The sequence below is a fragment of the Oncorhynchus gorbuscha genome, unplaced genomic scaffold, assembly GCF_021184085.1.
Source record: "Oncorhynchus gorbuscha isolate QuinsamMale2020 ecotype Even-year unplaced genomic scaffold, OgorEven_v1.0 Un_scaffold_6518, whole genome shotgun sequence".
Classification (NCBI taxonomy): Eukaryota; Metazoa; Chordata; class Actinopteri; order Salmoniformes; family Salmonidae; genus Oncorhynchus; species Oncorhynchus gorbuscha.
In genome coordinates, this window is record NW_025750100.1 from 2,634 (window position 1) to 14,792 (window position 12,159).

The window sequence follows — 12,159 nt, forward strand, 5'->3', positions numbered from 1 at the left end:
TACATTACTTGAGCTGTTATTTACACGTTTCATCAACAACTCTACTTGTTACTTGAGCTTTCGTTATTTACACGTTTCATCAACAACTCTACTTGTTACTTGAGCTGTCGTTATTTACCGTTTCATCAACAACTCTACTTGTTACTTGAGCTGTCGTTATTTACACGTTTCATCAACAACTCTACTTGTTACTTGAGCTGTCGTTATTTACACGTTTTCATGCAGTCATGAAGTTGATTCTCTTCCACACCTGAATTGAAAAATTGTATTAGAAAATGAATTTCAATATAATATTCTCCTTCTCTGCTATCCCGACAACCCTCCCCTTCTTCTTCTTCCTCTTCCTCCTCCTCCTCTTCTCCTTCCTCCTCCTCTTCTTCTTCCTTCCTCCTCCTTCATCCTTCGTCCCCTTCCTCCTCCTCTTCTTCCATCCTCCCCCTCTTCATCCTTCCCCTCCGTCTCCTTCCCTTCCTCCTCCTCCTCTTTTTCCCCCTTCCTCCTCCTCTCCAGTTAATGAACTCCCAACCAGAGAAGCCGTTCATCCGTAACAAGGCAGCCCAGGTGTTTGCTCTGACCTTCGTGATGGAGTACCTGACCCACTGGCCCAAGTTCTTCTTCGACCTGCTGTCTCTAGTGGGCCTGAATCCGCACGGGGTCGGCGTCTACCTCAGAACACTGATGGCTATCGCGCTGAGGTGGTGGACAGAGACATCCTGCACTCCCCTGAGGTAAGAGGACACTGAGGTGGTGGACAGAGACATCCTGCACTCCCCTGAGGTAAGAGGACACTGAGGTGGTGGACAGAGACATCCTGCACTCCCCTGAGGTAAGAGGACACTGAGGTGGTGGACAGAGACATCCTGCACTCCCCTGAGGTAAGAGGACACTGAGGTGGTGGACAGAGACATCCTGCACTCCCTGAGGTAAGAGGACACTGAGGTGGTGGACAGAGACATCCTGCACTCCCCATAAGAGGACACTTGCACTCCCCTGAGGTAAGAGGACACTGAGGTGGTGGACAGAGACATCTTGCACTCCCCTGAGGTAAGAGGACACTGAGGTGGTGGACAGAGACATCTTGCACTCCCCTGGTGGAGGACACTGAGGTGGTAACTCCCCTGAGGACACTGAGGTGGTGGACAGAGACATCCTGCACTCCCTGAGGTAAGAGGACACTGAGGTGGTGGACAGAGACATCTTGCACTCCCCTGAGGTAGAGACACTGAGGTGGTGGACACTGAGGTGGTGGACAGAGACATCTTGCACTCCTGAGGTAAGAGGGCACTGAGGGTGTCCTCTTTTTCTCTCCTTCTCTTCTCTCTCTTTTTCTCTCCTTCCCTTCTCTCTCTCTTTTTTCTACCCCCTCCTCTCTCTCCTCTCTCTCTCTACCCCCCCTCTCTCTCTCTCTCCCCCTCCCTCTCTCTCCTCTCTCTCTTCTCTCCTCTCTCTCTCTCTACCCCCTCCTCTCTCCGCACTGAGGGTGTCCTCTTTTTCTCCTCTCTCTCTCTCTTTTTCTCTCCTTCTCTCTCTAGGAGGTTAGTAGGAACACATTATTAAAGGATGGTATGAGGAGCAGGTCATCCCCAGTCTCTAACTCCTCTCTCTCTCTACCCCCTCCTCTCTCCCCTCTCTCTCTCTCCCTCTCTCTCTACCCCCTCTCTCTCCCCTCACTCTCTCTACCCCCCTCTCTCTCCTCTCTCTAGGAGGTTCGTAGGAACACATTAATAAAGGATGGTATGAGGGAGCAGGTCATCCCCAGCCTGGTTGAGTCCTGGTACCAGATCCTCGGGGCCTATCAGCAGTCTCACCCTGAGATCACTTGTCAATGTCTGGAGGTAGTGGGGGCATACGTCTCCTGGATAGACCTCAACCTCATCGCCAACGACAGGTACGTCTGTCTGTGTGGTCAGTCTGTGTGGTCAGTCTGTGTGGTCAGTCTGTGTGGTCAGTCTGTGTGGTCAGTCTGTGTGGTCAGTCTGTGTGGTCAGTGTCTGTGTGGTCAGTCTGTGTGGTCAGTGTCTGTGTGGTCAGTGTCTGTCTGTGTGGTCAGTGTCTCTGTCATCAGTCTCTGTGGTCAGTCTGTGTGGTCAGTCTCAGTCTGTGTGGTCAGTGGCTGTCTGTGTGGTCAGTGGCTGTCTGTGTGGTCAGTGGCTGTCTGTGTGGTCAGTGGCTGTCTGTGTGGTCAGTCTGTGGTCAGTCTCTGTCTGTATGGTCAGTCGCTGTCTGTGTGGTCAGTCTGTGTGGTCAGTGTCTGTGTGGTCAGTCTGTGTGGTCAGTGTCTGTGTGGTCAGTGTCTGTGTGGTCAGTGTCTGTGTGGTCAGTGTCTGTCTGTGTGGTCAGTGTCTCTGTCATCAGTCTCTGTGGTCAGTCTGTGTGGTCAGTCTCAGTCTGTGTGGTCAGTGGCTGTCTGTGTGGTCAGTGGCTGTCTGTGTGGTCAGTGGCTGTCTGTGTGGTCAGTGGCTGTCTGTGTGGTCAGTGGCTGTCTGTGTGGTCAGTCTGTGGTCAGTCTCTGTCTGTGTGGTCAGTCGCTGTCTGTGTGGTCAGTCTGTGTGGTCAGTGTCAGTCTGTGTGGTCAGTCTCTGTCTGTATGGTCAGTCGCTGTCTGTGTGGTCAGTCTGTGTGGTCAGTGTCTGTGTGGTCAGTCTGTGTGGTCAGTGTCTGTGTGGTCAGTGTCTGTGTGGTCAGTGTCTGTCTGTGTGGTCAGTGTCTCTGTCATCAGTCTCTGTGGTCAGTCTGTGTGGTCAGTCTCAGTCTGTGTGGTCAGTGGCTGTCTGTGTGGTCAGTGGCTGTCTGTGTGGTCAGTGGCTGTCTGTGTGGTCAGTGGCTGTCTGTGTGGTCAGTGGCTGTCTGTGTGGTCAGTGGCTGTCTGTGTGGTCAGTCTGTGGTCAGTCTCTGTCTGTGTGGTCAGTCGCTGTCTGTGTGGTCAGTCTGTGTGGTCAGTGTCAGTCTGTGTGGTCAGTGTCAGTCTGTGTGGTCAGTGTCAGTCTGTGTGGTCAGTGGCAGTCTGTGGTCAGTGGCTGTCTGTGTGGTCAGTGGCTGTCTGTGGTGTCAGTCTGTGTGGTCAGTGGCAGTCTGTGTGGTCAGTGGCAGTCTGTGTGGTCAGTGTCAGTCTGTGGTCAGTCTGTGGTCAGTGTATGTCTGTGTGGTCAGTGTATGTCTGTGTGGTCAGTGTATGTCTGTGTGGTCAGTGTATGTCTGTGTAGTCTGTGTGGTCAGTGTCAGTCTGTGTGGTCAGTGTCAGTCTGTGTGGTCAGTGGCAGTCTGTGGTCAGTGGCTGTCTGTGTGGTCAGTGGCTGTCTGTGGTGTCTGTCTGTGTGGTCAGTGGCAGTCTGTCTGTCAGTGGGTCTGTGTGGTCAGTGTCAGTCTGTGGTCAGTCTGTGGTCAGTGTCTGTCTGTGTGGTCAGTGTATGTCTGTGTGGTCAGTGTATGTCTGTGTGGTCAGTGTATGTCTGGTCTGTCTGTGTGGTCAGTGTCAGTCTGTGTGGTCTCAGTCTGTGTGGTCTGTCTATCTGTGTGGTCAGTGGCTGTCTGTGGTGTCAGTGGCTGTCTGTGGTCAGTCTGTGGTCAGTGGCAGTCTGTGTGGTCAGTCTGTGTGGTCAGTCTGTGTGGTCAGTCTGTGTGGTCAGTGTCTATCTGTGTGGTCAGTGTCTATCTGTGTGGTCAGTGTCTGTCTGTGTGGTCAGTGGCAGTCTGTCTGTGTGGTCAGTGGCAGTCTGTCTGTGTGGTCAGTGGCAGTCTGTCTGTGTGGTCAGTGGCAGTCTGTCTGTGGTGTCAGTGGCTGTCTGTGGTCTGTCTGTGGTCTGTCTGTGTGGTCTGTCTGTGTGGTCTGTCTGTGTGGTCAGTGGCTGTCTGTGTGGTCAGTGTCTCTGTGTGGTCAGTCTGTGTGGTCAGTGTCTGTCTGTGTGGTCTGTGTGGTCTGTCTGTGTGGTCTGTGTGGTCTGTCTGTGTGGTCTGTGTGGTCTGTCGTTTCATTCTCAACCAGGATTCCTATGGAACGCCGTTTTGGTCTTTGTGTGTCTATAAATATACACTATTTGCCGGGCCAATGAAGCTTGTTGACCAATCAGGACCTGAATATGACATAATAATGTAACGCATTCATACATTTTTTACGTAGTTTTTACACATTGATTAGACGATCCCTCGTATTTCATATCACAACGTACAGTATGCTACAATGCTGGTAAAGTTGTCTCACGCAGGTACCAAGCTAAAGCTAGCTAGGTACCAAGCTAAAGCTAGCTAGGTACCAAGCTAAAGCTAGCTAGGTACCAAGCTAAAGCTAGCTAGGTACCAAGCTAAAGCTAGCTAGGTACCAAGCTAAAGCTAGCTAGGTACCAAGCTAAAGCTAGCTAGGTACCAAGCTAAGCTAGCTAGGTACCAAGCTACAGCTAGCTAGGTACCAAGCTAAAGCTAGCTAGGTACCAAGCTAAAGCTAGCTAGGTACCAAGCTACAGCTAGCCAGGTACCAAGCTACAGCTAGCTAGGTACCAAGCTACAGCTAGCTAGGTACCAAGCTACAGCTAGCTAGGTACCAAGCTACAGCTAGCTAGGTACCAAGCTACAGCTAGCTAGGTACCAAGCTACAGCTAGCTAGGTACCAAGCTACAGCTAGCTAGGTACCAAGCTACAGCTAGCTAGGTACCAAGCTACAGCTAGCTAGGTACCAAGCTACAGCTAGCGACCCCAGAAGTTGCGGTCAAACAAATGATGCTTTATTACCAACGCAGTATTGAAAACACATCGTTCATGGCCGCTGTTGCAGACTTCAATGTACAGCTTTGACAGAGCTACTGTATCTCTTAGACACGCAAAGACCCAAACTAATCAGGATAGATAATAATAAGGTATTTGAGGTAGATATGTACACAGGGCGGCAGGGTAGCTTAGTGGTTAGAGCGTTGGACTAGTAACCAAAGGTTGCAATTAACCCACTGTTCCCAGGCCGTCATTGAAAATAAGAATATGTTCTTAACTGACTTGCCTGGTTAAATAAAGGTAAAATAAAAATAAATGTTTAAAAAAAAAAAGTGACTAGACATCAGGATAGATAAGACAATGGTGCTTGCCTAGAGATGGCTGTAAAGAACGGCACCTCAGTACCTCCAGGCTCTGATCCAGGCCCTACACCCAAACAAGGGCACTGCGTTCATCCACCTCTGGCCTGCTCGCCTCCCTACCACTGAGGTAGAAGTACAGCCCAGTCAAAAGCTTCTGGCCCCCAATGGAACAAACTCCCTCACGACGCCAGGACAGCGAGTCAATCACCACCTTACATTTACATTTAAGTCATTTAGCAGACGCTCTTATCAGAAGCGACTTACAAAGAGACACCTGAAACCCCACCTCTTTATAGGATAGGATAAGTACCTTCACCCCCCTTTAGATAGGATAAGTAAGTGACTGTTCACTGGATGTCATTAAGATTTTAGTCTGCAATGATTGTAAAGTGACTGTTCTACTAGATAATAATAATGTATTAGAGGTAGATATACATGAAGGCAGGGTAAAGTGACTAGACATCAGGATAGATGATAATAATGTATTTGAGGTAGATATGTACAAAGGTAAAGTGACTAACATCAGGATAGATGATAATAATGTATTTGAGGTAGATATGTACATGAAGGTAAAGTGACTAGACATCAGGATAGATGATAATAATGTATTTGAGGTAGATATGTACATGAAGGTAAAGTGACTAGACATCAGGATAGATGATAATAATGTATTTGAGGTAGATATGTGTACATGAAGGTAAAGTGACTAGACATCAGGATAGATGATAATAATGTATTTGAGGTAGATGTGTACATGAAGGTAAAGTGACTAGACATCAGGATAGATGATAATAATGTATTTGAGGTAGATGTGTACATGAAGGTAAAGTGACTAGACATCAGGATAGATGATAATAATGTATTTGAGGTAGATGTGTACATGAAGGTAAAGTGACTAGGCATCAGGATAGATGATAATAATGTATTTGAGGTAGATGTGTACATGAAGGTAAAGTGACTAGACATCAGGATAGATGATAATAATGTATTTGAGGTAGATATGTACATGAAGGTAAAGTGACTAGACATCAGGATAGATGATAATAATAAGGTATGAATTCAGACCCATTCCCTTTAGTAAGTTACAGCCTTATTCTAAAAATGGTTCAATTATTTTTTCCTCGTCAATCTGACATCACAATGCCCCCATAGTGACATCACAATGCCCCCATAGTGACATCACAATGCCCCCATAGTGACATCACAATGCCCTCATAGTGACATCACAATGCCCTCATAGTGACATCACAATACCCCCATAGTGACATCACAATACCCCATAATGACAAAGCGAAAACAGGTTGTCTAGAAATTTTGCAAATGTATTAAAAATAAAATACAGATGCCTTATTTCCGTCAGTATTCAGACCCTTTGCTATGAGACATTTGAGCCCAAATGCATCGTGTTGAAACTCATCAGATGTCGCCCTCCTCCGTCCACACCTTCCTGTCATCAACATCAGTGGTTGTTGTGTGACGGTTCAGGTTAATGAACCAGAGACTAGATCAGATGACCGGTCCTGACCAGTGTGTTCCTCTCCCTCCAGGTTAATGAACCAGAGACTAGATCAGATGACTGGTCCTGGACCAGTGTGTTCCTCTCCCTCCAGGTTAATGAACCAGAGACTAGATCAGATGACTGGTCCTGGACCAGTGTTTAACCAGTGTGTTCCTGTCCCTCCAGGTTAATGAACCAGACACTAGATCAGATGACTGGTCCTGGACCAGTGTTTAACCAGTGTGTTCCTGTCCCTCCAGGTTAATGAACCAGACACTAGATCAGATGACTGGTCCTGGACCAGTGTTTAACCAGTGTGTTCCTGTCCCTCCAGGTTAATGAACCAGAGACTAGATCAGACACTAGATCAGATATGACTGGTCCTGGACCAGTGTGTTCCTGTCCCTCCAGGTTAATGAACCAGAGACTAGATCAGATGACTGGTCCTGGACCAGTGACCAGTGTGTTCCTGTCCCTCCAGGTTAATGAACCAGAGACTAGATCAGATGACTGGTCCTGGACCAGTGTTTCCAGTGTGTTCCTGTCCCTCCAGGTTAATGAACCAGACACTAGATCAGATGACTGGTCCTGGACCAGTGTTTAACCAGTGTGTTCCTGTCCCTCCAGGTTAATGAACCAGACACTAGATCAGATGACTGGTCTGGACCAGAGACTAGATGTTTCCTGGACCAGTGTGTTCCTGTCCCTCCAGGTTAATGAACCAGAGACTAGATCAGATGACTGGTCCTGGACCAGTGTTTGTGTTCCTCTCCCTCCCAGGTTAATGAACCAGACACTAGATCAGGACTGTTCCTGTCCCTCCTGGACCAGTGACTGGTCCTGGACCAGTGTTTAACCAGTGTGTTCCTCTCCTCCAGGTTAATGAACCAGAGACTAGATCAGATGACTGGTCCTGGACCAGTGTGTTCCTGTCCCTCAGGTTAATGAACCAGACACTAGATCAGATGACTGGTCCTGGACCAGTGTGTTCCTGTCCTCCAGGTTAATGAACCAGACACTAGATCAGAGGACTGGTCCTGGACCAGGACCAGTGTGTCCCAGGTTAATGAACCAGAGACTAGATCAGATGACTGGTCCTGGACCAGTGTGTTCCTCTCCCTCCAGGTTAATGAACCAGACACTAGATCAGAGGACTGGTCCTGGACCAGTGTGTTCCTGTCCCTGTTAATGAACCAGACACTAGATCAGATGACTGGTCCTGGACCAGTGTGTTCCTCTCCCTCCAGGTTAATGAACCAGACACTAGATCAGAGGACTGGTCCTGGACCAGTGTTTGTGTGTTCCTCTCCCTCCAGGTTAATGAACCAGAGACTAGATCAGAGGACTGGTCCTGGACCAGTGTGTTCCTCTCCCTCCAGGTTAATGAACCAGAGACTAGATCAGAGGACTGGTCCTGGACCACAGGTTAATGAACCAGAGACTAGATCAGAGGACTGGTCCTGGACCAGTGTGTTCCTGTCCCTCCAGATTAATGAACCAGAGACTAGATCAGATGACTGGTCCTGGACCAGTGTTTAACCAGTGTGTCCCTCTCCCTCCAGGTTAATGAACCAGAGACTAGATCAGGGGACTGGTCCTGGACCAGTGTTTAACCAGTGTGTCCCTCTCCCTCCAGGTTTGTGAACCTGCTGCTGAGTCAGATGTCTGTGGAGGACCTGAGAGAGGAGGCGTGTGACTGTCTGTTTGAGATTGTCAATAAAGGAATGGACCCGACAGACAAGACCAAGCTGGTGGAGTCCTCTGTCAGGTCCTGCAGTCGGCTGGCTTCTTCAACGTGGACCAGGTAGGTGTACACACACCACACGCACACCATAACACACACCACATAGCTAACACACCACACACACACACGCACACCATAACACACACCACATAGCTAATACACCACACACACACCACATAACACACACACACACACCACACCACACACACACACACCACATAACACACACACACACCACACCACACCACACACACACACACCACACACACATAAACACACACCACACACACACCATAACACACACCACATAGCTAATACACCACACACACACACACACACACACACACACACACACACACACACACACACACACACACACACACACACACACACACACACACACACACACACACACACACACACACACCCACATAACACACACACACACATAACACACCACACAACACACACACACACACAACACATAACACACACACACACACATACACACACACACACACACATAACACACACACACACACCACATAACACACACCACATACACACACACACACACCACATAACACACACACACACCACATAACACACACCACATAACACACACACACACCACATAACACACACCACATAACACACACACACACACACCACATAACACACACACACCACATAACACACACACACACACACACACATACACACACACACACACACCATAATACACACACCACATAACACACACACATAACACACACACATAACACACACCACATAACACACACACACACACACCACATAACACACACACACACACCACATAACACACACACACACACCACACACCACATAACACACACACACACCAACACACACACACACACACACACCACATACACACACACACACACCACATATAACACACACACACACACACACCACATAACACACACCACATAACACACACCACATAACACACACACACACACACACCACATAACACACATAACACACACACACCACATAAACACACACACACCACATAACACACACACACACCACATAACACACACACACACACACCACATAACACACACACACACCACATAACACACACACACACCACATAACACACACACACACACCACATAACACACACACACCACATAACACACACACACACACACACACACACACACACACACACCACATAACACACACACACACACCACATAACACACACACACACACCACATAACACACACACACACCACATAACACACACACACACACCACATAACACACACACACCACATAACACACACCACATAACACCACATAACACACACACACACACACCACATAACACACACACACACACACCACATAACACACACACACACTCACACACACACCACATAGCTAACACACCACACACACACACCACATAGCTAACACACACACACACACACCACATAGCTAACACACCACACACACACACCACATAGCACACACACACACACACACACACACACACACACACACACACACACACACACACACACACACACACACACACACACACACACACACACACACACACACACACACACACACACACACACACACCACATAGCCAACACACCACACAAACTCGCTTACTCCATTTCCCACAGTCCAAGAAAGGCCAAGGCTCCATTTCCTCTTCCTCCTCACCTCTACTTCCTGAATGGATGTGAAACTGTTTCCTGTTTATATCTGAAAAGCCCCCCCCCACCCCCTGTTTCCTGTCTTGGCTCCACCAGGAGGAGGATGTGGACTTCCTGGCTAAGTTCTCCAGGCTGGTGAACGGGATGGGCCAGTCTCTGGTTCTGAGCTGGACCAAACTGGCCAAGGGGGGCGACGTGAAGGCAGCCGCCGAGGCGCTGCGTGCCCTCGAGACAAAGGTCCCTCTGCTCCTCCAGCTGCTGGTCCACGACGACGACGACATCTCAGCCAACATCGTAGGCTTCTGCTACGACTACCTGAACATACTCAAACAGGTGAGATACACCCTGCTAGTTGGGAATAGGGCTCCCTATTCTCTATGTGCACTACATCTGACCAGAGGTCTATGGGAATATGACTCCCTATTCTCTAAGTGCACTACATCTGACCAGAGGTCTATGGGAATATGGCTCCCTATTCTCTATGTGCACTACATCTGACCAGAGGTCTATGGGAATATGGCTCCCTATTCTCTATGTGCACTACATCTGACCAGAGGTCTATGGGAATATGGCTCCCTATTCTCTATGTGCACTACATCTGACCAGAGGTCTATGGGAATATGGCTCCCTATTCTCTATGTGCACTACATCTGACCAGAGGGCCTATGGGAATATGACTCCCTATTCTCTATGTGCACTACATCTGACCAGAGGTCTATGGGAATATGACTCCCTATTCTCTATGTGCACTACATCTGACCAGAGGTCTATGGGAATATGGCTCCCTATTCTCTATGTGCACTACATCTGACCAGAGGCCTATGGGAATATGACTCCCTATTCTCTATGTGCACTACATCTGACCAGAGGTCTATGGGAATATGACTCCCTATTCTCTAAGTGCACTACATCTGACCAGAGGGCCTATGGGAATATGACTCCCTATTCTCTATGTGCACTACATCTGACCAGAGGTCTATGGGAATATGACTCCCTATTCTCTATGTGCACTACATCTGACCAGAGGGCCTATGGGAATATGACTCCCTATTCTCTATGTGCACTACATCTGACCAGAGGTCTATGGGAATATGACTCCCTATTCTCTATGTGCACTACATCTGACCAGAGGCCTATGGGAATATGACTCCCTATTCTCTATGTGCACTACATCTGACCAGAGGTCTATGGGAATATGACTCCCTATTCTCTATGTGCACTACATCTGACCAGAGGTCTATGGGAATATGACTCCCTATTCTCTATGTGCACTACATCTGACCAGAGGCATATGGGAATATGGCTCCCTATTCTCTATGTGCACTACATCTGACCAGAGGTCTATGGGAATATGACTCCCTATTCTCTATGTGCACTACATCTGACCAGAGGTCTATGGGAATATGGCTCCCTATTCTCTATGTGGAATTGTGTCATTTGGGCCACTCTAGATGTGTCTTTACCAGACAGGAGAGGGAGTCACTCTAGATGTGTCTTTACCAGACAGGAGAGGGAGACACTCTAGATGTGTCTTTACCAGACAGGAGAGGGAGTCACTCTAGATGTGTCTTTACCAGACAGGAGAGGGAGTCACTCTACACTCTAGATGTATCTTTACCAGACAGGAGAGGGAGACACTCTAGATGTATCTTTACTAGACAGGAGAGGGAGTCACTCTACACTCTAGATGTGTCTTTACCAGACAGGAGAGGGAGACACTCTAGATGTGTCTTTACCAGACAGGAGAGGGAGTCACTCTAGATGTGTCTTTACCAGACAGGAGAGGGAGACACTCTAGATGTGTCTTTACCAGACAGGAGAGGGAGGCACTCTACACTCTAGATGTGTCTTTACCAGACAGGAGAGGGAGACACTCTAGATGTGTCTTTACTAGACAGGAGAGGGAGACACTCTACACTCTAGATGTGTCTTTACTAGACAGGAGAGGGAGTCACTCTAGATGTGTCTTTACCAGACAGGAGAGGGAGTCACTCTACACTCTAGATGTGTCTTTACCAGACAGGAGAGGGAGACACTCTACACTCTAGATGTATCTTTACCAGACAGGAGAGGGAGACACTCTAGATATATCTTTACTAGACAGGAGAGGGAGACACTCTAGATGTATCT

At 48.2% G+C, this 12,159-nt stretch overlaps 1 protein-coding gene across 1 annotated transcript; it reads left to right on the forward strand.

Annotated features, from left to right (window-relative positions):
* Nucleotides 1-694: 694 nt before the first annotated feature.
* LOC124029483 (exportin-T-like) lies at nt 695-10,362 on the forward strand (the record flags this gene model as incomplete). The annotated part of the gene is made up of 4 exons (XM_046341177.1): nt 695-728; nt 1,704-1,888; nt 8,195-8,321; nt 10,126-10,362. Coding segments are annotated over exons 2-4 (516 nt in total), but the record flags the coding sequence as incomplete, so codon positions are not given.
* Between the last annotated feature and the right edge of the window lie 1,797 nt (nt 10,363-12,159).